The sequence below is a fragment of the Leucoraja erinacea genome, chromosome 2 (genome assembly GCF_028641065.1).
Source record: "Leucoraja erinacea ecotype New England chromosome 2, Leri_hhj_1, whole genome shotgun sequence".
Classification (NCBI taxonomy): Eukaryota; Metazoa; Chordata; class Chondrichthyes; order Rajiformes; family Rajidae; genus Leucoraja; species Leucoraja erinaceus.
Window position 1 is genome coordinate 83366964 of NC_073378.1, and position 26495 is coordinate 83393458.

The 26495-nt window shown below is 42.8% G+C and overlaps 1 protein-coding gene across 1 annotated transcript in view; it reads right to left on the reverse strand.

Moving 5' to 3' along the window:
- Nucleotides 1–26495, reverse strand: part of skap2 (src kinase associated phosphoprotein 2) — a 240483-nt gene that overhangs the window by 22237 nt on the left and 191751 nt on the right. The window contains exon 11 of the mRNA XM_055659744.1: nt 19115–19224. Within this exon, the coding sequence (XP_055515719.1) occupies nt 19115–19224 (110 nt within the window). The remainder of the gene's footprint in view (nt 1–19114; nt 19225–26495) is intronic.

A 26495-nucleotide genomic window follows, 5' to 3' on the forward strand; every position in this document is an offset into this window, starting at 1 on the left:
CATCTACAGGAAGAGAAACAGAGTTAATGTTTCAGACTAAAATCCCAAACTGAATTGGGAAGAATGGAAAAGAAGCGTGTGAAGGTACAAGGAGTGGGTTATCACTGATATTGGAATAAGCTCTAAACAAGGTTATCTGGTCAATGAGTGAATCATAAAGTCACACAACATGGAACAGGCCTTTCGGCTCAACTTGACTATAACAACCAAAGTGCCCTATCTAAGCTGGTCCTATTTACCCACATTTGGATATATCCCTCTAAACCATTCCTATCCATATAACTGTCCACAAATCTTTAAACATTCTTATCAAACCTGCCGGAACTACTTCCTCTCGCAGCTCATTCCATATTCCCACCACCTTCTGTGTGCAAGGGTTGCCTCTCAGGTTCCACTCACCTTAAAACTACGCCCGCTAGTTCTTGATTCTCCTACCCTGCATTCAGCCTATCTTTGCGTCTCATGATTTTATATACATCTGCGCTCCAAGGAATAAAATCCGAGCCTATCCAACCTCACCCTATAGCTCAGGCCCTTGAGTCCTGGCAACACCCTTATAAATCTTCTCTGTACTCTTTCCTGCTGAATGACATATTTCTAAATGCAGGGTGACTAAAACTGAACTCAACAATTCAAGTGCCGCATCTTGTACAACTGTAACATAACGTCCAAGATTCTATACATAGTCCCCAAACTGATGAAGGCCAACATGCCAAATGCCTTCTTCACCATTCTCTTTGTAAGTGATGCCACTTTCAGAAAACAATGTACTTGTACTCCTAGATCTCTCAGTGGTGCAACACTCCCCAAGGCCCTACAGTTTACTCAGAAGTTTCTGTCTTGGTTTGCCTTTCCACATTGCAACAACTCACACTTATTCAAATTAAATTCCCTTTGCCATTCTTTGGCCCACTTGCTTAACTGACCAAGATCCTACTGCGTTTCTTGATAATCATCTTCACTGTCTACGATACTACTTATTTTTATGTCATCTACAAACATACTACTCATGCCTGTACATTCTCATCCAAATAGTTGAAATAGATGACAAACAGCTATGGGCGGGCCCAGTACCAATCCGTGAGACACACCGGTAGTGAAACATGCATCCAGTCCAATAAACAACCTTCCACCATTACTCTCTATTTCCTGCTGGAAATCCAATAATGCATCCAGTTTATAGACACAAAATGCTGGTGAAATTCAGCGGGACAGGCATCATCTCTGGAGAGAAGGAATGGGTGACGTTTCGGGTCGAGGGATAGAACAAATGAATGAAAGATATGCAACAAAGTAACAATGATAAAGGAAACAGGCCATGTATCCAGTTTGTGTAAGAAGGAACTGCAGATGCTGGTTTAAACCAAAAATAGACACAAAAAGCTGGAGTAAGTCAGCAGGACATGCAGCATCTCTGGAGAGAATGAATGGGTGACATTTTGGGTCGTTACTCCAGCTTTTTGTGTCTATCTTCATAACCATATAACCATATAACAATTACAGCACGGAAACAGGCCATCTCGGCCCTTCTAGTCCGTGCCGAACACATATTCTCCTAGTCCCATCTACCTGCGCTCAGACTATAACCCTCCATTCCTTTCCCGTCCATATAACTATCCAATTTATTTTTAAATGATAAAATCGAACCTGCCTCCACCACCTTCACTGGAAGCTCATTCCACACAGCTACCACTCTCTGAGTAAAGAAGTTCCCCCTCATGTTACCCCTAAACTTCTGTCCCTTAATTCTGAAGTCATGTCCTCTTGTTTGAATCTTCCCTACTCTCAATGGGAAAAGCTTATCCACGTCAACTCTGTCTATCCCTCTCATCATTTTAAAGACCTCTATCAAGTCCCCCCTTAACCTTCTGCGCTCCAAAGAATAAAGACCTAACTTGTTCAACCTTTCTCTGTAACTTAGTTGCTGAAATCCAGGCAACATTCTAGTAAATCTCCTCTGTACTCTCTCTATTTTGTTGACATCCTTCCGATAATTAGGCGACCAAAATTGTACACCATATCCAGCATTAGCCTCACCAATGCCTTGTACAATTTTAACATTACATCCCAACTTCTATACTCAATGCTCTGATTTATAAAGGCCAGCACACCAAAAGCTTTCTATACCACCCTATCTACATGAGATTCCACCTTCAGGGAACTGTGCACTCTACTGTGCATTCCTAGATCCCTCTGTTCAACTGCATTCCTCAATTCCTCACCATTTACCATGTTCGTCCTTTTTTGATTTGTCCTGCCAAGATGCAGCACCTCACACTTATCAGCATTAAACTCCATCTGCCATCTTTCAGCGCACTCTTCCAACTGGCATAAATCTCTCTGTAGACTTTGAAAATCTACTTCATTATCCACAACACCACCTACTTAGTATAATCTGCATACTTACTAATCCAATTTACCACACCATCATCCAGATCATTGATGTACATGACAAACAACAGTGGACCCAACACAGATCCCTGTGGCACCCCACTAGTCACTGGCCTCCAACCTGACAAACAGCCATCCCCCATTACTCTCTGGCATCTCCCATTCAGCCACTGTTGAATCCATCTTGCTACTCCACCATTAATAACTAACAATTGAACCTTCTTAACCAACCTTCCATGAGGAACCTTGTCAAAGGCCTTACTGAAGTCCATATATACATCCACTGCTTTACCCTCATCAATTTCCCGAGTAACCTCTTCAAAAAATTCAAGAAGATTAGTCAAACATGACCTTCCAGGCACAAATCCATGTTGACTGTTCCTAATCAGACCCTGTTTATCTAGATGCTTATATATATTATCTCTAAGTATCCTTTCCATTAATTTGCCCACCACTGACGTCAAACTAACAGGTCTATAATTGCTAGGTTTACTCTTAGAACCCTTTTTAAACAATGGAACAACATGCGCATTACGCCAATCCTCCGGCACTATTCCCGTTTCTAATGACATTTGAAATATTTCTGTCATAGCCCCTGCTATTTCTACACTAACTTCCCTCAATGTCCTAGGGAATATCCTGTCCGGACCTGGAGACTTATCCACTTTTATATTTCTCAAAAGTGTCAGTACTTCCTCTTCTTTGAATCTCATAGTTTCCATAGCTACTCTACTTGTTTCCCTTACCTCACATAATTCAATATCCTTCTCCTTGGTGAATACCGAAGAAAAGAAATTGTTCAATATCTCCCCCATCTCTTTTGGCTCTGCAGATAGCTGTCCACTCTAACTCTCTAGTGGACCAATTTTATCCCTCGTTATCCTTTTGCTATTAATATAGCTGTAGAAACCCTTTGGATTTACTTTCACCTTACTTGCCAAAGCAACCTCATATCTTCTTTTAGCTTTTCTAATGTATTTCTTAAGATTCTTTTTACATTCTTTATACTCCTCAAGCACCTAATTTACTCCATGCTGCCTATAATTATTGTACATCTCTCTCTTTTTCCGAACCGTGTCCAATTTCCCTTGAAAACCATGGCTCTTTCCAATTTTTACTATTTCCTTTCAACCGAACAGGGACATAAAGATTCTGTACTCTTAATATTTCACCTTTAAATGTCCTCCATTTCTCTTCCACATCTCTCCCATAAAACAAAATGTCCCAATTCACTGCTTTTAAATCCTTTCGCATCTCCTCAAAGTTAGCCTTTCTCTAATCAAAAATCTCAATCCTAGGTCCAGTTCTGACCCTCTACATAATTATATTGAAACTAATGGTATTGTGATCACTGGACCCGAACTTGTATCATGTATCCAGTTTGTCAGCTCTCCCCAAATCCATGCGATCTTACCTCCAGAGCAGCCTACGAGGCGGTACTTTATCAAAGGTCATGCTTCAGTCCATATAAACTATGGACTTAAGCAAGTCTGGGCCGCCTGCGGCTGGAAGCTCCGCAAACCACATCTCCACGGTGTTAAACAGCAAGCCCAACACTCCGGGGCTCCAACTGGTGATCCCCGGCAAGGCATCGTCCCACTCCACGATGGAATTCAGTGCTCTACCACTGCTGAAGCCCTGGCCGGTCTCAGGCAGGAAAGGCCACGCCAATCCAATTGGTAGGCCGCGAGGGGGTGGCGAAGATGCGACTCGGAGAAAAGACGCATCCTCGACCAGTTAGTGACTGAGAAACGGTCTCCCCTCTTCCCCCTCCCACACCCCCACATAAAAAAAGACTAAGAAACCTCAAAAAACATACTTTTTAGACTAAAAACAACAAAAAGGGTGAAAGGACGGACAAACTGCTGGCTCGGCACCGCCTGATGACGTATGATAAAGCACGGAAACTGACCCTTCAGCCAACCAAGTTGTTGCTGAACATTGATCACTCAATCACATCAGGTCTATGTTTTCCCACTTTTGCATCCACCCCCCTGCACATTAGGAACAATTTACAACAACAGTCAAACAACCTATAAACCTGCATGTCTTTGCGATGTGGGAAGAAACCAGAGCACCCAGAGGAAACCCACACAGTCAAAGCGAGAATGTTCAAACACCACACAGACACACCACACCGAAGGTCAGGATCGAACCTGGGTCTTTAGCACTGTGAGGCAGTGGCTGTACCATCTGCGCTGCTGTGCTACCCAAATATGAGTGTGAAGTTCACTCTGTGACCACGTGGGTCTCCTCTAGGGTTTTGAAGATAAAGATGGGGTTCACGTAGGATTAGTATAAGTAAGTGGTTAAGGGCAAATTCTTACTTTCTTATCCCTCAGACTAGAAGTCTGTTCAGACACTGTTCAGTCCAGGCCACAGTTTAAGAATAAGGGGCAAGCCATTTAGAAAGGGGATGAGGAAACACTTTTTCACACAGAGAGTTGTGAGTGTGGAATTCTCTGCCTCAGAGGGCGGTGGAGGCCAGTTCTCTGGATACTTTCAAGAGAGAGCAAGATAGGGCGCTTAAAGATAGCGGAGTCAGGGGATATGGGGAGAATGCAGGAACGGGGTACTGAATGTGAATGATCAGCCATGATCACATTGAATGGCGGTGCTGGCTCAAAGGGCTGAATGGCCTACTCCTGCACCTATTGTCTATTGCCTATTAACATTAAAACCTAACCCGACTCTAGTCAAGTCAACCTGCAGTAATTTACAAAAAGACACCAAAAAATACCTGCAATGCTGCACGCATTTTGCTGTTGATGAGGAGCAGGAGCCATGTAGGGTAGAACTAAGCAAAGCAATATGCAGTACTGAGCTAGATGGACCAGATTGATCTAATGTCAATGTTTCTATTGGATGTATCCAACTTGAGTAGCAAGATCCAATAGGACTGGGGCAATAGGGAAGCAAGTACCTGGGGCAGGCACTACTTCCCTCAGGCCGAATGTCTCTACCTGTCATAAAGTCAGAGAGAGATGCAGCATGGAATGAGGCCCTTTGGTCTGCTGAATCCATGCTGACTATCAATCTGAGGGGACATCATCAATAGGGGCAGGACAGTGGCACAGCAGTAGATTTGCTGCTTTACAGCACCAGAGGCCCAGGTTTGATCCTGACTACAGGCGGTGTCTGGATGGAGTTTGTACATTTTCCCAGAGAGCATGGGTTTTCTCCAGGTGCTCTGGTTTCCTCCCATATTCCAAAGGCGTGCTGGTTTGTAGGTTAATTAACTTATGTAAATTGTCCCGAGTGTGTAGCATAGAACTAGTGTATGGGTGATCGCTGGTCGGTGCAGATTCAGAGGGCTGAAGGGTCTGTTTCCAGCCCTAGCAAATGTGCCACGAAGATGTATATATAAACAGATCTCTATAATATAATAATTTACCCTGGGAAAGTGACTGAGTGTTCGCTTTATTCACGGCCCTTCTGTTTTTGTGTACTTTAATCACCTCTCAGCCTCCTTTTCTCCAAAGATAAAACACGAGCCACTCCTGATGTGTCAAGCCTGCAATTCCTGATATCCTGGTAAATGTCTTCTGCATTCTTGTCAACTTCCTGTCATCCTTCTTATAGCTGGGTGATCAGAACTGCACACAGTACTTCAAAGTCTTGTGCAGACCAGTTGACAGATGTATTCACAGACACCTTTACCTTCTCACTACTCCATTCTGAGGTCCCCACCTGCTTCAAGAAGACCACTGTCATCCCAGTGACAAAGAAAATTCAGGTGTGCCTTAATGACTACCATCCAATGATAGTATGGTGAAATTTATGTTGCAACAGAAAAAATCAGGTAGCAACTTAGAGATCTTTAGGTTTATCCATTTGACTGCTAGTTTCCATCTACTTTATTCCATAACAACAATAAATGTGACGAGGTATATTTAATGTAAGAAGAGAGCCATGACACCCAATGTAAAACATAACAAGTGCTGCACATCTTTTTTCAAAAGACATGACTCAAGTTCTATTATCTCTAAATCAAAAACATCTTTGCCTTGATGCAAAAATGTTGGTTTAACTGCAACCACATTCAACTAAATGTTGCGACGAGTTAAACTAAACTAAGTTGAAAGCAATTCCATTTGTAGCCACATGATGGTGCAGCTGGATGCATAAATGCTTCACAGTGTCTGATGAATTACATACAGGTGTATATATATTCCTGCTAATACACGCAAGAACTAACAACGAAGATAATATCTCAGCAGTAAATAAGGTCAATATTGCTTAACAATATTGCTTTTAATTTTACCTACTGAGGTCAATATTTTTCCCCATAAAACACGAGGCCATCACTGAACATCATACTTAATGTTCTGTCTGATTCACAAGATGGCGGCTTGCATCATCTTGCAGACAACATATTACAGTAAAATGGAAATTATTTCATAGGATAAAATCCATCTTGGTTAAATGGTGTTGCATTACTATTGAGAAAACTAATTGTGTGCTTTACTAAAACTCTGAATATATTTAAAATCTGTTGAACAGCTAATGCTCAGGTATACTGCTACAAATTCACACTTTAGTTGCAAACATTTTTAATGATAAAACTGAATAACCTGTTAGATTTGTTCAGAGGGCTTTGATAATCTCTCATATAACTGTTATAATCCCTCATATAACTGAAAGCATTTGGAGAGGTACTTGAAGAGATAAGAGCCCAGACCTTGAAGATGGCACATTGCTCTTTTTCATGTGGCATGATGGGTTGGATGGCCTCCTGTACCATAATGTTTTCTGATTCTCTGAAAAATCAAATAATTTTGGGGAGCCCATCTCAATGGCTTGGTTAATTCCTGTCTTAACATTAGTGTTTTATCAAGTTGAACCAAATTCTTACAACTACTCCATCAGTTTGAAGAAGGGACCCAACCGAAAGTATCACCTGTCCATTTCCCTTCACAGATGCCTGACCTGCTGAATTTTTCCAATCAAATGGAATTTCCATCTTCTCACTTACTCAAATGTTCACTTACTCTTTAGGATTGATGTACAAACTGCCAAGGGACCAATTCCTGTCTGCCAGCACCCAATATTCTCCAAATCAGTCTTCCTGCCTCCAGTTCCCTCTGATGGCCTAAAATATTAAGCCCTCACTCATTAATATGTCATTAAGCCTCAACTCTACTTCCAGAAACAAAGAGACCATGAAGGGTGACAGGCACAGGTTGAAATTGGGGAAGATAATCAGGAATTCTGCAGACACCAGTTAACATTTTTTTAATTGCATTCCTGTTGCATATTGACAAGAAGTTCCTGCCGTTGAATTCTCTTGATTACATGAAGGCTGTCCAATTGTCATGGTTGCACAGCTGATGGTGCTATTTAGCTGCAAGACTGAATATTGCTCATTTTGACTGACAACATTGCTTGCAAAGTTGACGTAATTATTGGTCCTGGTAAACATACAATGTTAATTGTCTGGTACACTTTCATACGAGGAACAGACTGATTGGAATAACCTAACTGTTAGGATCTGAAATATGGAAGTAAACAGGCACGGAAATCGCTATCAAAACATGGGGGGGGACACAATTTCTTGGCGGCTGCGCGCGCATGCACACACACGCGAGACTTCGGCCGTGGGCCCTGTGGACGGTAACATCGGAAGCTGACCTGATTGATGACCGACACAGAACTCCAGCAACAGCAGCTTCGTCCGCCCCGAATCGTGGGGCTTGAATAGGCCCATTCACGGGGCCTTTCATCGGCCGGCGGGGGCTTCAACATCGGGAACCTCGATCGCCTCGATGCAGCAGTTTGATTTTAAGTCACGTCGAGCGCTGAAAGGCCCCACGAACGGGCCAGTTTAGCTCTGAGAAAGCATCTGATAAAGTCCGAATTACAAAACAAGGGGGGAGGATTTGTCTCCCACTTCTCAAAGTATTGGGGAGGGGGGACGTGTCCCCCCACACCCCCCCACCCCCCCAGGATTTCCGCTCATGGAAGTAAAGATATTTAACGACAATGAAAATGTCAACATCAATAGTTACACAACTGACATCAGATCCTACAGAAAGCAAATTTTCTTCTAGGAGGTAGAAGATGGCTTACACCATGTGATTCAAGATCCTGAGATGCCTCCTAGTGTTCTGACACAATACATTAACTGACTTTTTGTACACATATATTGTAGAAAATGTCTCTGCAAACAACACACTTTTTCATTGGTCCCGTTTGTTATGCAGCTACAAATTTGTAATTGCAGGCTGATTGTTGGCCATTTTGTTCTTCATAGAATATGCAATATAAGATGGAATTAAATGCACCCTGGTGTGATTGAGGAAACCTTCAAATGATAGAGCTATATAGTACAGAAATAGATTTTGCGGCATAATTCGTCCATGCTGACCAAGTTGCCATACTAAGCTAGTCGCACTTATCCCTAAACTCATATCCTTCCAAACCTTTCCTATCCATGTACTTGTCCATGTATATTTTAAATTCCAGAAGTGTATTTGCCACTACCACTTCCTTTAGTTTACATTTTTTCTAGATAAAGCATGGAAACGGGCCCTTCGACCCACCAAGTCCATGCTGACTGGCAATCACCAATACACTAGTTATATCTACACACTAGAGTCAATTTACAGATGCCAATTACGACTGACATCTATTATAAACCTATTGACACCCACACCTATCTAGACTACACTTCTTCCCACCCTGCCTCCTGCAAAGACTATCCCATAATCCCAATTCATCTGTCTATACCACATTTATAATATACATCAATGATTTAGATGAAGGGATTCAAAGTAACATTAGCAAATTTGCAGATGACACAAAGCTGGGTGGCAGTGTGAACTGTGAGGAAGATACTATGAGAATGCAGGGCGACTTGGACAGGTTGGGTGAGTGGGCAGATGCATGGCAGATGAAGTTTAATGTGGATAAATGTGAGGTTCTCCACTTTGGTAGCAAAAACAAGAAGGCAGATTATTATCTAAATGGTGTTCAAGAAGGAACTGCAGATGCTGGAAAATCAAAGGTATGACAAAAATGCCGGAGAAACTCAGCAGGTGCGGCAGCATCTATGGAGCGAAGGAAATAGGCAACGTTTCGGGCCGAAACCCTTCTTCAGACTCATTATCTAAATGGTGTCAAATTGGGAAAAGGGGAAGTACAACAGGATCTGGGGGTCCTTGTTCATCAGTTGATTAAAGTAAGCATGCAGGTACAGCAGGCAGTGAAGAAAGCGAATGGCGTGTTGGCCTTCATAATAAGAGGAGTTGAGTGTAGGAGCAAAGAGGGCCTCCTGCAGTTGTACAGGGCCCTAGTGAGACCTCAACTCGAGTATTGTGTGCAGTTTTGGTTTCCAAATTTGAGGAAGGACATTTTTGCTATTGAGGGAGTGCAGCGTAGGCTCACAAGGTTAATTCTTGGGATGGCGGGACTGTCATGTGCTGAGAGGATGGAGCGGCTGGGCTTGTATACTCTGTAATTTAGACAGATGAGAGGGTATCTTATTGAAACCTGTAAGATTATTAAGGGTTTTGACATGCTAGAGGCAGGAAACATGTTCCCGATGTTGGGGGAGTCCAGAATCAGGGGCCACAGTTTAAGAATAAGGGGTAAGCCATTTAGAACAGAGAAGAGGAAACACTTTTTCTCACAGAGAGTTGTGAGTCTGTGGAATTCTCTGCCTCAGAGGGCGGTGGAGGCCTGATCTCTGGATACTTTCAAGAGAGAGCTAAATAGGGCTCTTAAAGATAGCGGAGTCAGGGGATATGGGGAGAAGGCAGGAACGGGGTACTGATTGTGGATGATCAGCCATGATCACATTGAATGGTGGTGCTGGCTCGAAGGGCTGAATGGCTACTCCTGCACCTATTGTCTATCTGCGTCCAAGATGAGGTGTTCCATAGCAGGACATCTGATATGTCATCATTCTTTAGGGAACTGGGATTCCCCTCTTCTATCATAGATAAGGCCCTCACATGTGTCTCTCGGTACCTCGCAGCTTCGCTCTTGCACAACCTTCCCCCCAGCCGCAATGGGTACAGAGTCCCTCTAGTCCTTACCTTTCACCCCATCAGCCATCGCATACAACACATAATCCTCGGACATTTTCGTCACCTTCAACAGGATCCCACTACTAGTCACATTTTACCATTTCTACCTCTTTCCGCCGAGACCGTTCCCTCCGTAACTCCCTGGTTAACTCATCCCTTCCCACCGAAACCACCGCCTCCCCAGATATTGTCCACTGCAACTGCAGGTGATGTAACACCTGTCTCTATACCTCCTCCCTCGACTCTGTCCAGGGACTCCAACAGTCTTTTCAGGTTAAACAAAGGTTCACTTGCACCACCTCTAACCGCCTGTACTGCATCCGTTATTCCAGGTGTGGACTCTTTGGCGGGCCAAGCGTGGGCTGGGCGAGCATTTCGCTGAACACCTTCGCTCAGTCCGCCTGACCCTACATGATCTCCTGGTTGCCAAACATTTTAACTACCCTTCCCATTCCCATACTGACTTTTTTGTCCTGGGGCTACCTCAATTGTCAGAGTGAGGCAAAATATAAATTGGAGGAACAGCACCTCATATATCGCTTGGGCAGCTTACTTGGCAGCGGTATGACTTTTGATTTCTCTAACTTCACGTAACCTTTGCATCCCCTCTGTCTCCGTTCCTCCCCCACCCTAGTTGTTGTACCAGTTTCACTGCCGTCCTGGTGTTTCATTGCCTGTAACTCAATTTCACCTCGCCCGCAGCTACCAATGGCCTGTATCATTGTCACTTTTTAGCATATCTTTCATTGATTTGTTCAAAATCTCTCTCTATCACCGTCTATATTGCTTATTTCCCTTTCCCCTGATTCTCAGTCTGAAGAAGGGTCTCGACCTGAAACATCACCTATTCCTTTTTTGTCCAGAGATGCTGAATGACCCGCTGAGTTACTCTAGCTTTATGAATCAACTTAGAAACCTGAATGTCTTTGGAATGTATGAAGAAACTGGAGCATCCGGAGCAAACCCACATGATCATATAGAGAACATACAAACTCTGTACAGAGAGCACCCAGAGTCAGGATTAAATCCGGGTCTCTGGAGCTGTGAGGCAGCAACTCCACCACTTGCCACCCTCTGGCAGTCTGCTCTATATATTGTAGATGACATGTGCATGTACCTTTAACATAGTGACCTCACCACTACTAACCACTCCCCATATCACGAGTATAATTACAACCTCCCCACCCACTGATCTCTCTCTAGTTCCCGTGACAGACCACGTACAGCTAGTGCAGTAATGTATGTACAGTATGAATAAACTGGAGTAAAGCCACATAGTGTAAATGACTCTTCTTTACATATATGCACCACATTCAGTGTGAAAAAGTTGCTGCTCAGATCCCTTTTAAATGTATCCCCTCTCACCTTAAACCTATGCCCTCTAGTTTTAGACTCACTAACATTGAAGAAAACACTGTTGCTTTTCATCGTATCTACAGTCCACAAGATTTTACATAACTCATCAACCTCCTATGCTTCAAGGAATCATGACTCAGCCTAAACTTATAACTCAAACCTTCCAGACTCGGTAACATTCTCGTAAATGTTTTTGCACCCATTCCAGTTAAATAGCATCCATCCTGTAAGCAGGGCAACCACAACAGTACTCCAAACTCTGTCTTACTAAGATTTTGCACAGCTGAAACATGATGTCCCAACTCCTGTTCTCACTACCTGACCTGTGAAGGCAAGTGTGCTAAATGTCTTTTTCACTAACTGGTCAACCCTTGTTACCACTCTCATGAAAACATGCCCCTGTACTCCTGGGTCTCCCTGTTATACAACACTCCCCAGGATCATACCATCTACTTTGTAAATCCTGCCCTGGGTTGTCTTACCTTGCATTTATCTGAATTAAATTCCATTCACCATCTGGTCATTGGCTCAGTTGATCAACACACCATTATACTTCACTGTTGATAATATCGCCAGCTTTAGTGTCATCTGCAAACTTACTAATTATGATGTTACTTGGGAGGATTTAAATTAGAGAGGCAGGGGGTGGGAGCCAGAGTAAGTGGTCATAAATTGGAAGGATGATAGGAAAGTACAGGTTAGGACCAGTGAGTCTCAAAAGAAGGGCAGGCAGGAGGTGGTGAAGGAAAATGGCAAAACTGATCAGCTGAAGTATATTTATTTTAATGTAAGGAGTATAGTTGGGAAAGCATATGAACAGTGCTTGGATCGGTGCTTGGGGCTATGATGTTTTGAACATTGTGGAAACGTAGCTGTGGCAGGGACACAACTGGCTGCTCAATATCCCAGGGTTTTGATGTTTCAGCTGCCAATCAAAGGGAGGAAAGAAAGGCAGAGGAGTTGCTCTACTAATCTGGGAGACTGTCATGGTGGCATTCATGGAGGACTGGAATTCATGGAGGACATACTGGAGGGTTCATCTGCTGGGGCAATATAGGTTATGCTCAGAAATAAGAATGGTGCAAGCACTCTAATGAGATTGTATAATAGGCCCCCCAGTAGTAAGATGGAGATAGAAAAACAGATATGTAGACAGATCACCGATAGAAGCCAAAGCAACAGGGGTGTCAGTAGATAATATTAACTTCCCCAATATTGATTGGGACTTTCTAAATGCCAAATGTTTAGGTGGAGCAGAATTTGCTAGGTGTGTTCTTGATAAGTGTTTCTTGAAAAGGAACATCCTTTAATTCTGAGGCTACGAACACTAGTCCTCTCCACATCCACTCTATCCAGCCATTTCAATTTTTGGTATGTTTCAATGAGGTCCCCCCTCCTCTTTCTAAACTCCAACGAGTAGAGGCCCAGTGCCTTCAAACGTTCATCACCTATTAACCCACTCATTCCTGGGATCATTCTCGTAAACCTCCTCTGGACCATCTCCAGAGCCAGCACATCCTTCCTCAGATATGGGGCCCAGAATTGCTCACAATACTCCAAATGCTGCCTGACCAGCGCCTTACAGAGCCTCAGAATGGCATCCCTGTTTTTGAATTCTAGTATATAGAAAACATAGAAATTAGGTGCAGGAGTAGGCCATTCGGCCCTTCGAGCCTGCACCGCCATTCAATATGATCATGGCTGATCATCCAACTCAGTATCCCGTACCTGCCTTCTCTCCATACCCCCTGATCCCCTTAGCCACAAGGGCCACATCTAACTCCCTCTTAAATATAGCCAATGAACTGGCCTCAACTACCCTCTGTGGCAGAGAGTTCCAGAGATTCACCACTCTCTGTGTGCAAAAAAGTACTTCTCATCTCGGTTTTAAAGGATTACCCCCTTATCCTTAAGCTGTGACCCCTTGTCCTGGACTTCCCTAACATCGGGAACAATCTTCCTGCATCTAGCCTGTCCAACCCCTTAAGAATTTTGTAAGTTTCTATAAGATCCCCTCTAAATCTCCTAAATTCTAGAGAGTATAAACCAAGTCTATCCAGTCTTTCTTCATAAGACAGTCCTGACATCCCAGGAATCAGTCTGGTGAACCGTCTCTGCACTCCCTCTATGGCAATAATGTCCTTCCTCAGATTTGGAGACCAAGACTGTATGCAATACTCCAGGTGTGGTCTCACCAAGACCCTGTACAACTGCAGTAGAACCTCCCTGCTCCTATACTCAAATCCTTTTGCAATGAAAGCTAACATACCATTCGCTTTCTTCACTGCCTGCTGCACCTGCATATAAATGCTAGTATTGCGTTTGCCTGCCTTCACTATGGATTCGACTTGCAAATTACCTTTTTGGGAATCCTGCGTCTGGGCCTCAATTCCTCCTACCAAAATGCATGACTGTACATTTTACTACACTGTATTCCACCTGCCACTTCTCTGCCCACTCTCCCAACCTGTCCAAGCTCTTCTGTAGAGTCCCTGCTTTCTCTGCACTACCTGCCCATCCACCTATTTTCGTATATCATCATGTATAATATAATCTGTCAGTATAAGTATTGTGAACAAAATGTATCAGCAGATAAGAAATTGATTTTGACCCCCGAGTTGCATTGTTATCTTTGACACAGAATGTTTCAGCATTTCAGTTGTCCTGATGCAGATCTCAACTAAATGGTGACTATCACCTCTGCTTCCAATTTGATTTTTGATACACAATCTGCAAATTTTTGGATCTCTACTTTGTTTCTCTGGTGAATTTCAAGAATCTCAGGAAACACCTAGACTTCACATTACAATGAAAGCAATATCAATATCACAAAATGAATGATTAGCTTTTGAAAGTTGGCAATCAATCTCTCTCAAAAGGGTGATGTGCAGATGGCCCAAACACTGTCAACTGTAGAAATCAGTAGCTCTGTGCTGTAGATTTCCAAAGAGCTATACATTTCGTCATTTTTGTCCCTTACCTGTAACCAAATCCTTGAACCTTTCCACAAAAAAAATTATTTTGTGGAATCAAGATCAGTATCAGGAAGTTAGAATTCTTAATTTTCCATAAACCAGTACAAAAAGTAAAATAATGACAATGAAGAGATACTGAAGGAAAAGTATAATCTCTAATGAAAACTAAAATCTAGAAAACTGCTTGAACAAGTGTAAAAAATACATTTTGAATCAAAGGGGTTGGCCGATTCCCCATTACAAATTTCCCTGCTTCTGACAGCAGGTGATCTACACCTGACTTCACTAATTATTTTCTATTTACATATTTGTAAAAGCTTTCACAGTGCACCTTTATGTTCTCTGAAAGTTTACATTCTTACTCTACTTTTGTCTCTTAATCAATTTCTATGACCTCCTTGTTGAAACAATATTTGTGCTATTCTGCCTGGCAAACTTCAATAGCTCCTCAGTTATAGCAAACTCCGCATGGAGAATGCACACCCAGATGCTTAAAAAAGAACTTATGAAGGCAAAGTGGGGGGTCACAATTTAATATCATTGGTAGACAGAATTATGGAAAATCCAAAGGGATTTATATGTATAATCAAGACAAAAGAATAACTAGGGTTCGAGGAGGATCCATGCAAGGGTACAGTCTGTGTGTGGAGCCAGGTGATGTATGCGAGATCCCCCTTTCATTACGAAGAAAACAAAAATTTGTTTGGAGAACTCGGGGAAGGGGAAGGTAAAAGCCTAATGCAAGTATTCATAAATATAGATGAGGTTCTCAATGCCCTGCTGGTCGTACAGGTAAAATTCCCAGGCCAAATTAGATTTATTCCGGGTTGCTACGAAAGGCAAAGGAAGAGATTGCTGGGGCTCTGCTGAGATCTCTACGCATTTGCTGGCCACAAGTGTGGTAAAAATTAATTTGAGTACAGCAAATATTGATCCCTTTTCAAGAGGGGTAACAGGGAAAAAACAAACAATTACAGATCCTGAGCCTGACATCAGTGGTAGGGAAGTTATTGGAAAAAATTATGAGACACAGGATTTATGGGCATTTTGAAAGGCAGGGATGATTCAGAGAAACCCAGCATGGCTTTGTCAAGAGCAGAACTTGTTTGTCCAGTCTGACTAACTCTTATTGAGTAGGTAACAGTGTTTTTGAGGGCAGTACAGAATATGAAGTCCTGCAGGGGCTGAGGACTTGAGCACCTGTGGTTCCAACAACTGGTTCAGTGCCAATTCACTGGTATTATATTGTATGCAGCATTGAAAACATCTAGCACACACCTAAACGGCAAAAATAATAATTTTACTTATTCACAGAAAGGAATGAAAAGCAAAATGTTGTCAAAATAATTCTCAAAATGTTTAAATCATTTTAGAATATCAGCATCTAGGCAAAGGAACACATTTAATTAAACCTCAGATTTACTGCAACATCCACATCAAATCTGAAATTTAACTACACTTTGTGAATTTCATTTGTAATAACTTTCATTTTTCAAAATGTTTAGTTTGTTGTGGTTTAGACTGTCAAATATTCAATAAATATAAATAAAAATCATTCATATTGGGCCTGTGCTTTATTCTCCTTTGAACATATTAATAACACAGCTGGCTAATGTGCACCAGGTGGCGTAAATTGTAAGTAGACACAAAATGCTGGAGTAACTCAGCGGGACAGGCATCATCTCTGGAGAGGAAGAATGTATGACGTTTCGGGTCGAGACCCTTCTTCAGATGTAAATTGTAAATCTGACATACTGTGATTCACAGCCTTTGTTTTGGGTGAATATTGATCTGTTTTCATACAAAAAAAATTGAGCACATAAGAAAATTAAATCTCCGATCTGTACAAGGAAGTTTTTAAATTCATAAACATTTGCAGGTCTGTGTCATAGTGAAAGAAGCGACTCATGCTTCTGGAATTCGTTACAAATGTACAATAAACTGAGTAATATGTTATTTGTCACAGATGATTATTCTCCAAACATTTATAGCGATTTATAGCATTATAGTCGTTCCGCTGACTGGTTAGCACGCAACTAAAGATTTTCCCTGAACTTCATTACACATGACAATAAACTAAACTAAACAACCAAAGGATTGCCCATATTATCCAAAAGCAGCTTTTTTGTGACTCAACTGCACATTAATACTAAAAATCCATCGTAGGATTTATTTTTAACACTTCTGACATCTTAGGTAAATGTTGCCAAATTCTGTTACTGACTATCTTACTGGTGTGGGAGTAGATAATTGGTAAGACATAAAACCAGCACATTTTGGATCAAATGTTCCCAACCATTGAACTCCATGCTGGCACCAGAGGTTTCTACAACTTATGGTACAGAATCAGTTGTTGCTACAAAACAAAGGACACTTTAGATATTACTCCAGAAGTACAATTTCAGTAGAGCACCATTATGACATAATTGTTCATTCCGCTCATAAAGTTACTTCCACAATACCTCTGTAAAGAGTTTTACAGGATTTAGCTCCCAGTGACGGTGAAGGCATGGTGATATACTGCCAAAGTAGGATGGTGCGCGGGTTGGAGGATAATCTGCAGATTTTCCTGTTCTCATGCACCTGCTGACTTTGTCTTTGCTAGATGTTGCTGGCTCGAGAGGAGTTGTTGGAATAGGCATGGTGAGCAATTGGAGCACATTTTGGATATGGAACACACTATAGTCATTGTGCACTGTTGGTAACAGATCATGATCCACCATTAGTAACAGTGGATCAGGCATCATCTCTGGAGAACGTGGATAGGTGAGATTTTGAATCAGGACCCTTATTCACACTGGACCTTTCGGACCCAAAATGTAACCTATCCATGTCCTGCACTGAATTACTCTACCACTTTGTCTTTTTTTTTTAACAGCACATTAAGCTATTAGGCCTCTGTAACAAGTTGTTAATGGTAAGGGAGTAACTTTGTTTCTGTAGTTTTATGGGTTTTCAAAAACATTTTATTTACTGACATGGTTATTCAGGGATCACAAATCACTGGTATTTAAGTTATTATTTTATTGAATTTTGTTTATTATATATGTTCTATGTGTATTGTGTTACAAGCCTGTTATGGTGCTGAAAATACAGATTTCACAATACTGCTGCACTTGACAATTAAGCATACTCGACTCTTGAGCAAATGAAATATTTGCCAAAGTTATTGGAACAAGCCATCAAGAACTCTGTCATCCTAGTCATGGCAAATGAGCCAATTACAGAAGGCAAATTTGGACTTTTGTGCAATAGGGAATGACAATTTGCTGATCACTTAAAGCATTTTGAAGTAAAACATGAGTTCCTGTCATTTGGACGAGTTGCTCTATATTTGCATGTCAGTGTTTATCTAAGAATGCGGGTGATAGGGAGCCAATGGTTGACAAGAATGGGGAAGGGTGCAAGGGCAGGAAAGAGGGGGCATTAAATGATTTCAATGCCCTTTAGTCGCCATGCTGTCCATTGTTTCTTTATCTGATTCTACTACCAATAAATTTCAATTGCCTGTCAACAACTCCTTTCTTTTGCTGACTGGAACATTTTCTATGTCACAATACCAAAGCACCAAAACAAAATCACTACAAATGAAATTATGAATCATTACAAATGATAGGCAAATTCCGCTTATGTCACACCTCTAATACACCAACTGCTTCACAGTATTAGTAAGAAAGACCTTCCAAAGCATGGTCAGCAGTTACTCCTATAAATACAAACAATTAAAGACTTATTTTTGGAATGGTTGGAAGGGAATCTAAATATGCATAGTCGTAAACTATTTTTAAATAATGTTAAGTGAACAATTATTCTTCACTGCTGTCAAGATTTCTGGTACGGTGTTCAATTATTTTCAGATTCTAGTAAACGGACCTCACTTAGCTTATTGAGCATTACAACACATCTTCATGTCAAATCACTGCATTTACAATACTTACTTACTTTTTATTACAGGCTCGAGGTCCAGATAAAATACAAGACATTACATAGAATAAATAATGGAAAACATAAAAACGACATAATCAATAGTCAAGTGCTTTTGAAACTTTAAAAATAATGGTGATCTATCTAATATTTCTCTGCTTTAAACAGAGATGCAGTGCAGAACTTAATACTGCAGTGACACTACAGATGCTTTCATAATAACCTGTCGTCAGGTGATCTTCCACCTGAAGACCGTACTAAGAAGTGTATCTGTTTCAAAGAAATACAACTGGTTTTATTTTGCGAAAAACATATGAATGTAAACACCATGCTGTAATTGTACATACAATTTTACAATTGCCGATCATTGGCATGCAGGTTTAAAACTCTATTTCATTTTCAAAACAATTAATTATTTTAAGCATAGTATTAATTTACCTTGTTAACAATGTAAATGACATCACCACGTTTAAAAGACAGTTCATCAGCCTGGTCCCCCGAGCAATCCCACAAGCCTTGATAGTAGTTGACATAGTCACTCTCTTTCTCTGAATTTAAAAAGAATACAAAATATAATTACTCCAAAATTAATTCAAATCTAATGCCTTGGTGAGGGATTAAAAATAACATATGGTTACTCGTTGACTTGGTGTATTCAAGTTGGTAGACTTGGTATTACACATCTGATAGATAAATGGAAGAAATCAATTTGTTGTCATATTAAAAAAAGGTATGAAAGAGATGGTGAGCTGCAGAAGGGCTTCTGCTATAGTGAAAAAGATATTGGATTTTTCCCTGATAAATAGGCAAGAAATCATAATTTCACGTATGTGTATGTGCTGTTTTTACATAAGCATTTTTGTTAACTTTGACATGTGATTGTTCCAGATATCACCACAATGCCATTATTGGCAGTGCATGTCATACGACACTTGTGATCATGCAGTGGTAAACTTGCACCACTGTTTATTAGAGAAGTAATTTGATAAACTGGAGCAAGAAAAGTGATTGATTGGGAACAGTATGGCCAATGTCTTCAATACATCCAAGGGCCAACATACAAAAAGGAGCAAATTACTTAACAAATATAGATTCAAAAGTAGTGGCTTCAATTTGTTAACACATTTAAGAGTCACTACGTCATAGTCTAATCAGTAGAATCATACAGCATGGAAACAGGCCCTTCGGCCCAACTTGCCCACACCAACATGCCCTAACTACACTAATCCCAGCTGCCTGCGTTTGGCTGATATTCCACCAAACCTATTCTATCCTTGTTTTTTAAACATTGTGATAGTACCTGCCCCAATTACCTTCTCTGGTACCTTGTTCCATATATTACCTTTGCAAAAAAAATAGCCCTTCAGGTTCCTATTAAATCTTTCCCACCTTACCTTAAACCTATGTCATCTGATTCGTCATTTACTCTGGGTAAAAGACTGTGCATGTACCCTATCTAATCCTCTCATGATCTTATGGGCCTCCATATGGTCATCCTTCATCCTCCTGTGTGCCAAGGAATAGTCCTAGCCTGCTCAAACTCTCCTTGTAGCTCACGCCCTTGATTCCTGGCAACATCCTCGTAAATCTCTCTGCACCCTTTCCAGCTTAGCAACATCTTTCATACAACAGGGTGACCAAAAATGAACACAATGCTCTAGATGTGGCCTTACCAATGTCCTGTACAACTGTAAAATGACCTCCCAACTTCTATACTCAATAGTCTGATGGATGAAGGCCAATGTGTCGAAAGCCTTCTTGACCACCCTTTCTACCTGTGACGCCACTTTCATGTAAATATGTACCTGCACTCCTGTACCCTCTGCTCTACAACACTCCCCAGAGCCCTGCCATTCACTGTGCAAGTCCTGCCATGATTAGACTTCCCAAAATGCAACACCTCGCAGTTCTCTGTGTTAAACTACACCAACCATTCCTAAACCCATCTGTCCAACTGATCAAGAATCTGCTGTGATGTATGACAACCATCTTCGTTATCTACAATAACACCCACTTTAGTGTAATCAGCAAACTTACAAATCATGCTTGTATGTCCTCATCAAAATCATTGATGTAGATAACACTAGTCACAGGCCTCCAATCCAAACAACAACCATCCGCTGTTACCCTCTGCTTCCTTCCACAAAGCCAATTTTCTATCCAGTCAGCGAACTTTCCTTGGATCCCATGCAATCTAACATTCCAAACAACCCTACCATGCTGAACCTTGTCAAATGCCTTGTTGAAATCCATATACACAATGTCTACAGCTCTGGACAGCTCTGGTGACTCTTGAAGTCACATCTTTAATAAAACCAAATCAGATTCGTGAGACACGATCTCCAATGTATGAAACTGAGCCCATCCAAATACATATACATCTTATCTCTCAGAATACTCATTCGTAACTTTCCGACCACAGATGTTAGACTCATTGGCCTGTAGTTCCAGGCTTTTTCTTGCAGCCTTCCTTAAACAGTGGCAAAACATTTGCCACCCTCCAGTCTTCTGGCACCTGATGACATAAATCTTAGCCAGGGCACTTGTAATTTCCTCTCTAGCCTTCAACAGTGTCCTCACATGGCTGTCCGAAGGGGGGGTACAATGGGTGCGGTCGCACCCCCCCTTTTTCCCCCCAGAGTTAAACAAATTGGTGTTTAGGGGAACCTCTTTGTAGGTTTTGCACACTGGGATTTTTGAGGTGTGCCTCTACCTCGGTAGCACTGATGACATGTGGCTGAGCTGGAAATGTCACCTCCCGCACCGTTCCTAGGAGCTCATTAGCGGTAATTGAAATAATTTATTATTGCTGCCGCTATCTCACGTCACCATGGTTTAAATTGTCTCCCATGTCCCACCCTCTCACGTCCAGTTATTGTATTAAGTAGCTTATCAGGTCCAGAGGACTTTCACTCCAGGTCTCAATTAATTTGTTTTTCTTCTTTATGTTGTTCACTTTTTGACTGATTCAGCCGAGGAGCCCGTCCATGAAGAGCCGCCGAGGAGGCAGAGAGCAGAGAGCCGGTTCCAGGGCACCGGAGAGCGGGCAGGAGAGCTGCCCTTCACAAGACGGCCACCCCTACACCCACCTGGCCGCTCCGCCCCGGCCCAACACACAGCTTCCGGCACCCAGGCACTGGACAGTGCCAAACCAAAGTCAGAGCTCACCACCCTGCGGGTCCCTATCTCGCAGAACTATAAGCAACGTCAACAGTACACACTCTTCATCAACTCAACCAGAGCCTTGGGGTTAGCACACGACCCTGCTTTCGTTGAAAATCAGATCCATTTTCTAGACGCCATCGCCTCCCTGATGTTCTAACCTGCTCCAGCCTCAAACATCGCGGCCAATAGCGTGTTGGAGTAACTCAGCGGGTCAGGCAGCATCTCTGGAGAACATGTATAGAGTAATAGAGTCATAGAGTGACACAGTGTGGAAACAGGCCCTTCGGCCCAACTTGCCCACACCGGCAACAATATGCCAGCTACAGTAGTCCCACTTGCCTGCGTTTGGTCCATATCCCTCCAAACCTGTCCTATCCATGTACCTGCCTGTTTCTTAAATGATGGGATAGTCCCAATCTCAACTACTTCCTCTGGCAGCTCGTTCCATACACACACCACCCTTTGTGTGAAAAAGTTACCCCTCGGATTCCTATTAAATCTTTCCCCCTTCACCTTGAACAATAGACAATAGGAGCAGGAGTAGGCCATTTGGCCCTTCGAGCCAGCACCGCCATTCAACGTGATCATGGCTGAAGTCCCTGCCTTCTCCCCATATCCCCTGACTCCGCTATTTTTAAGAGCCCTATCTAGCTCTCTCTTGAAAGCATCCAGCGAACCTTCCTCCACCGCCCTCTGAGGCAGAGAATTCCACAGACTCACCACTCTGTGAGAAAAAGTGTTTCCTCGTCTCCGTTCTAAACGGCTTACTTCTTATTCTTAAATCGTGGCCCCTGGTTCTGGACTCCCCCAACATCGGGAACATGTTTACTGCCTCTAGTGTGTCCAAACCCTTAACAATCCTTCAATGAGACCCCTGTCATCCTTCTAATCTCCAGAGTGTACAAGCCCAGCTGCTTCATTCCCTCAGCATATGACTGTCCCGCCATCCCAGGAATTAACCTTGTAAACTTACGCTGCACTCCCGCAATAGCAAGAATGTCATTCCTCAAATTAGGAATGTCATTTCTCAAATTAGGAACATAGAAACATAGAAATTAGGTGCAGGAGTAGGCCATTCGGCCCTTTGAGCCTGCACCGCCATTCAATATGATCATGGCTGATCATCAACTCAGTATCCCGTACCTGCCTTCTCTCCATACCCTCTGATCCCCTTGGCCACAAGGGCCACATCTAACTCCCTCTTAAATATAGCCAATGAACTGGCCTCAACTACCCTCTGTGGCAGAGAGTTCCAGAGATTCACCACTCTCTGTGTGAAAAAAGTTCTCCTCATCTCGGTTTTAAAGGATTTCCCCCTTATCCTTAAGCTGTGACCCCTTGTCCTGGACTTCCCCAACATCGGGAATAATCTTCCTGCATCTAGCCTGTCCAACCCCTTAAGAATTTTGTAAGTTTCTATAAGATCCCCTCTCAATCTCCTAAATTCTAGAGAGTATAAACCAAGTCTATCCAGTCTTTCTTCATAAGACAGTCCTGACATCCCAGGAATCAGTCTGGTGAACCTTCTCTGCACTCCCTCTATGGCAATAATGTCCTTCCTCAGATTTGGAGACCAAAACTGCACGCAATACTCCAGGTGTGGTCTCACCAAGACACTGTACAACTGCAGTAGCACCTCCCTGCTCCTATACTCAAATCCTCTTGCTATGAAAGCCAACATACCATTCGCTTTCTTTACTGCCTGCTGCACCTGCATGCCTACCTTCAATGACTGATGTACCATGACACCCAGGTCTCGCTGCATCTCCCCCTTTCCCAATCGGCCACCATTTAGATAATAGTCTACTTTCCTGTTTTTGCCACCAAAATGGATAACCTCACATTTATCCACATTATACTGCATCTGCCAAACATTTGCCCACTCACCCAGCCTATCCAAGTCACCTTGCAGTCTCCTAGCATCCTCCTCACACCTAACACTGCCCCCCAGCTTAGTGTCATCCGCAAACTTGGAGATATTGCCTTCAATTCCCCCATCCAGATCATTAATATATATTGTAAATAGCTGGGGTCCCAGTACTGAGCCTTGCGGTACCCCACTAGTCACTGCCTGCCATTATGAAAAGGACCCGTTTACTCCTACTCTTTGCTTCCTGTTTGCCAGCCAGTTCTCTATCCACATCAATACTGAACCCCCAATGCCGTGTGCTTTAAGTTTGTATACTAATCTCTTATGTGGGACCTTGTAGAAAGCCTTCTGGAAGTCCCGATACACCACATCCACTGGTTCTCCCCTATCCACGCTACTAGTTACATCCTCGAAAAATTCTATAAGATTCGTCAGACATGATTTACCTTTCGTAAATCCATGCTGACTTTGTCCAATGATTTCACCACTTTCCAAATGTGCTGCTATCCCATCTTTAATAACTGACTCTAGCAGTTTCCCCACTACCGATGTTAGACTAACCGGTGTGTAATTTCCCGTTTTCTCTCTCCCTCCCTTCTTAAAAAGTGGGGTTACGTTTGCTACCCGCCAATCCTCTGGAACTACTCCAGAATCTAAAGATCTAAAACCTATGTTCTCTGGTCCTCGATTCCCCTACTCTGGGCAAAAGACTCCGCGCATCTACCCGATCTATTCCTCTAATGATTTTGTACACCTCTATAAGATCTCCCCTCATCCTCCTGCGCTCCATGGAATAGAGACCCAGCCTACTCAACCTCTCCCTCTAGTCTTGTCAACATCCTCATAAATCTTCTCTGTACCCTTTCCAGTTTGACATCTTTCCTATAACATGGTGTCCAGAACTGAACACAATATTCTAAATGCGGTCTCACCAACGTCTTATACAACTGCAACATGGCCTCCCAACTTCTATACTCAATACTCTGACTGATGAAGGCCAATGTGCCAATAGCCTTTTTGACCACCTTATCTACCTTTGACTTGACCTTCAAGGAACCATGCACGTGTACTCCTGTGCACATTCAGCCAATTCTCACGCTGATGACAGAATTCTCATGATGTCTTCAGTCCCTGCACAGTTTGTCTCTTTGCGCCACATCATAACGATCTGTGCAGTCTGGGGAAGCGTGTCAGTTGGAGGCTGTGAGTGACATCGTGTCTCTTCTCTTCTTTCTTGGTTGGATGTGCAACCGCTGACAACAAGAAGCAGCCGGAGATAGAACTAACCAGGTGAATCGGTTGTAAAACATGGGGGGACCACAATGAGGCCAAACATCTAGGACAGGGTTCGGCAATCTACAGCACACAGGCCGAACCCAGCCCGTAACTTGAAAAACCAAGTTTTTTTTCCAATTTGTTTTCGCGGGGTCAGGGCAGGCGAGCCGACCTGAGAACTGCAGCCAGTCCCTGGGAAGCGAGTTGTTCTGGGAACGGCAGCCAGTCCCTGGGCACACAGAATGCCAACGATCATTATGGACAAATTGGGCCAGCCATGTACATGTTGTATAACTCTGACTATGTAGATCTGAATGGGCTTAGAATTGCCATTTAAGCCAAATTGCCCCCATTTCCACTTTTGATTCTTGAGATTAATATCACTTTGTTCTGTTAATAGCATTAAAGTACTTATGAGGTAGTCAGGAAAGGGAACATGTTATTTTTTTTTAGTTTGCTTTAATTTGTTAATTGATTGTTTGTTGATTGCCATAATTTCTGAAATGGTCTTAAAGTAACTTAACTGTTATAAAGCAGTTATAAGTGATTTTTGTCTAAGCAATTGGAACTTGCATAAAATGTTTGCATTATTAGCAGGGCTGCCAATTCTCACGCATTGAGCGTGAGACTCACACATTTCACAATATTCTCACGCTCTCATGCTGATCACAAAATTTCTCACGCTCAAAAATCTGCAGGTGCTGGAAGTTCAAAATAAAGCAAAAATTGCTTTAGAGGTGAGTAAAAACCACGCGGAGAATATACGGTGAATGCATACTCTTTTTCCTGAGATATGTGATTCAAGCACGAGAGGGCATTGGTTTAAAGCAGGGCTGTCAAACTACCGGCCTGCCGGATGATTTTGGGGAAAACAAAAGTAGTTTTGTTTCTCCAATGCAGATGGTGTGATAGGTGAGACACGGCGGTGGTCCCAGCACCAACCCCCCTCCCTCTTCCCCCCTGAGGCACGGAACACACCTCCCACCTTCACCTCCAGCGGCTCTATGTCCGTCGGCCGCTCTGTCCACAACCCATGGAGTTTTAACCCCGGCCCCCGGAGCGGACCGGGTAAGTGGGGGCGTCGGTGCCTCCTCCGGAGCCGTGGGGATGAATCTCAGGCTAAGGCTCCACTCCGATGCCTGACCCCCGGGTCACTGACCCTCACCTCCCCCGGACCCCAGCTGGACAAGGAGCACCTGAGCCAGCCCGCATTCCCGGGAGGCGGGGGTAGGGAAACGCTCCCCGGGCATCGCCAAGTCTTCGCTCACTCCGGATGTTGTCGCCGCTTCACTGACACTGACACACTCTCATACACATACTGGCACACACAGGTTTAAAGGCATATGGGCCAAATGTGGATAAATGGCCCATAAATGTGGATAAATGGGACTAGTTTAGATGGAGCATCTATGTGAGTGGATTATGATGGAGATGGAGCATCTTGATCTACATGAACAAGTTGGGATGAAGGGCCTATTTCCATGCTGTAAGTCTATGACACATTGTAGG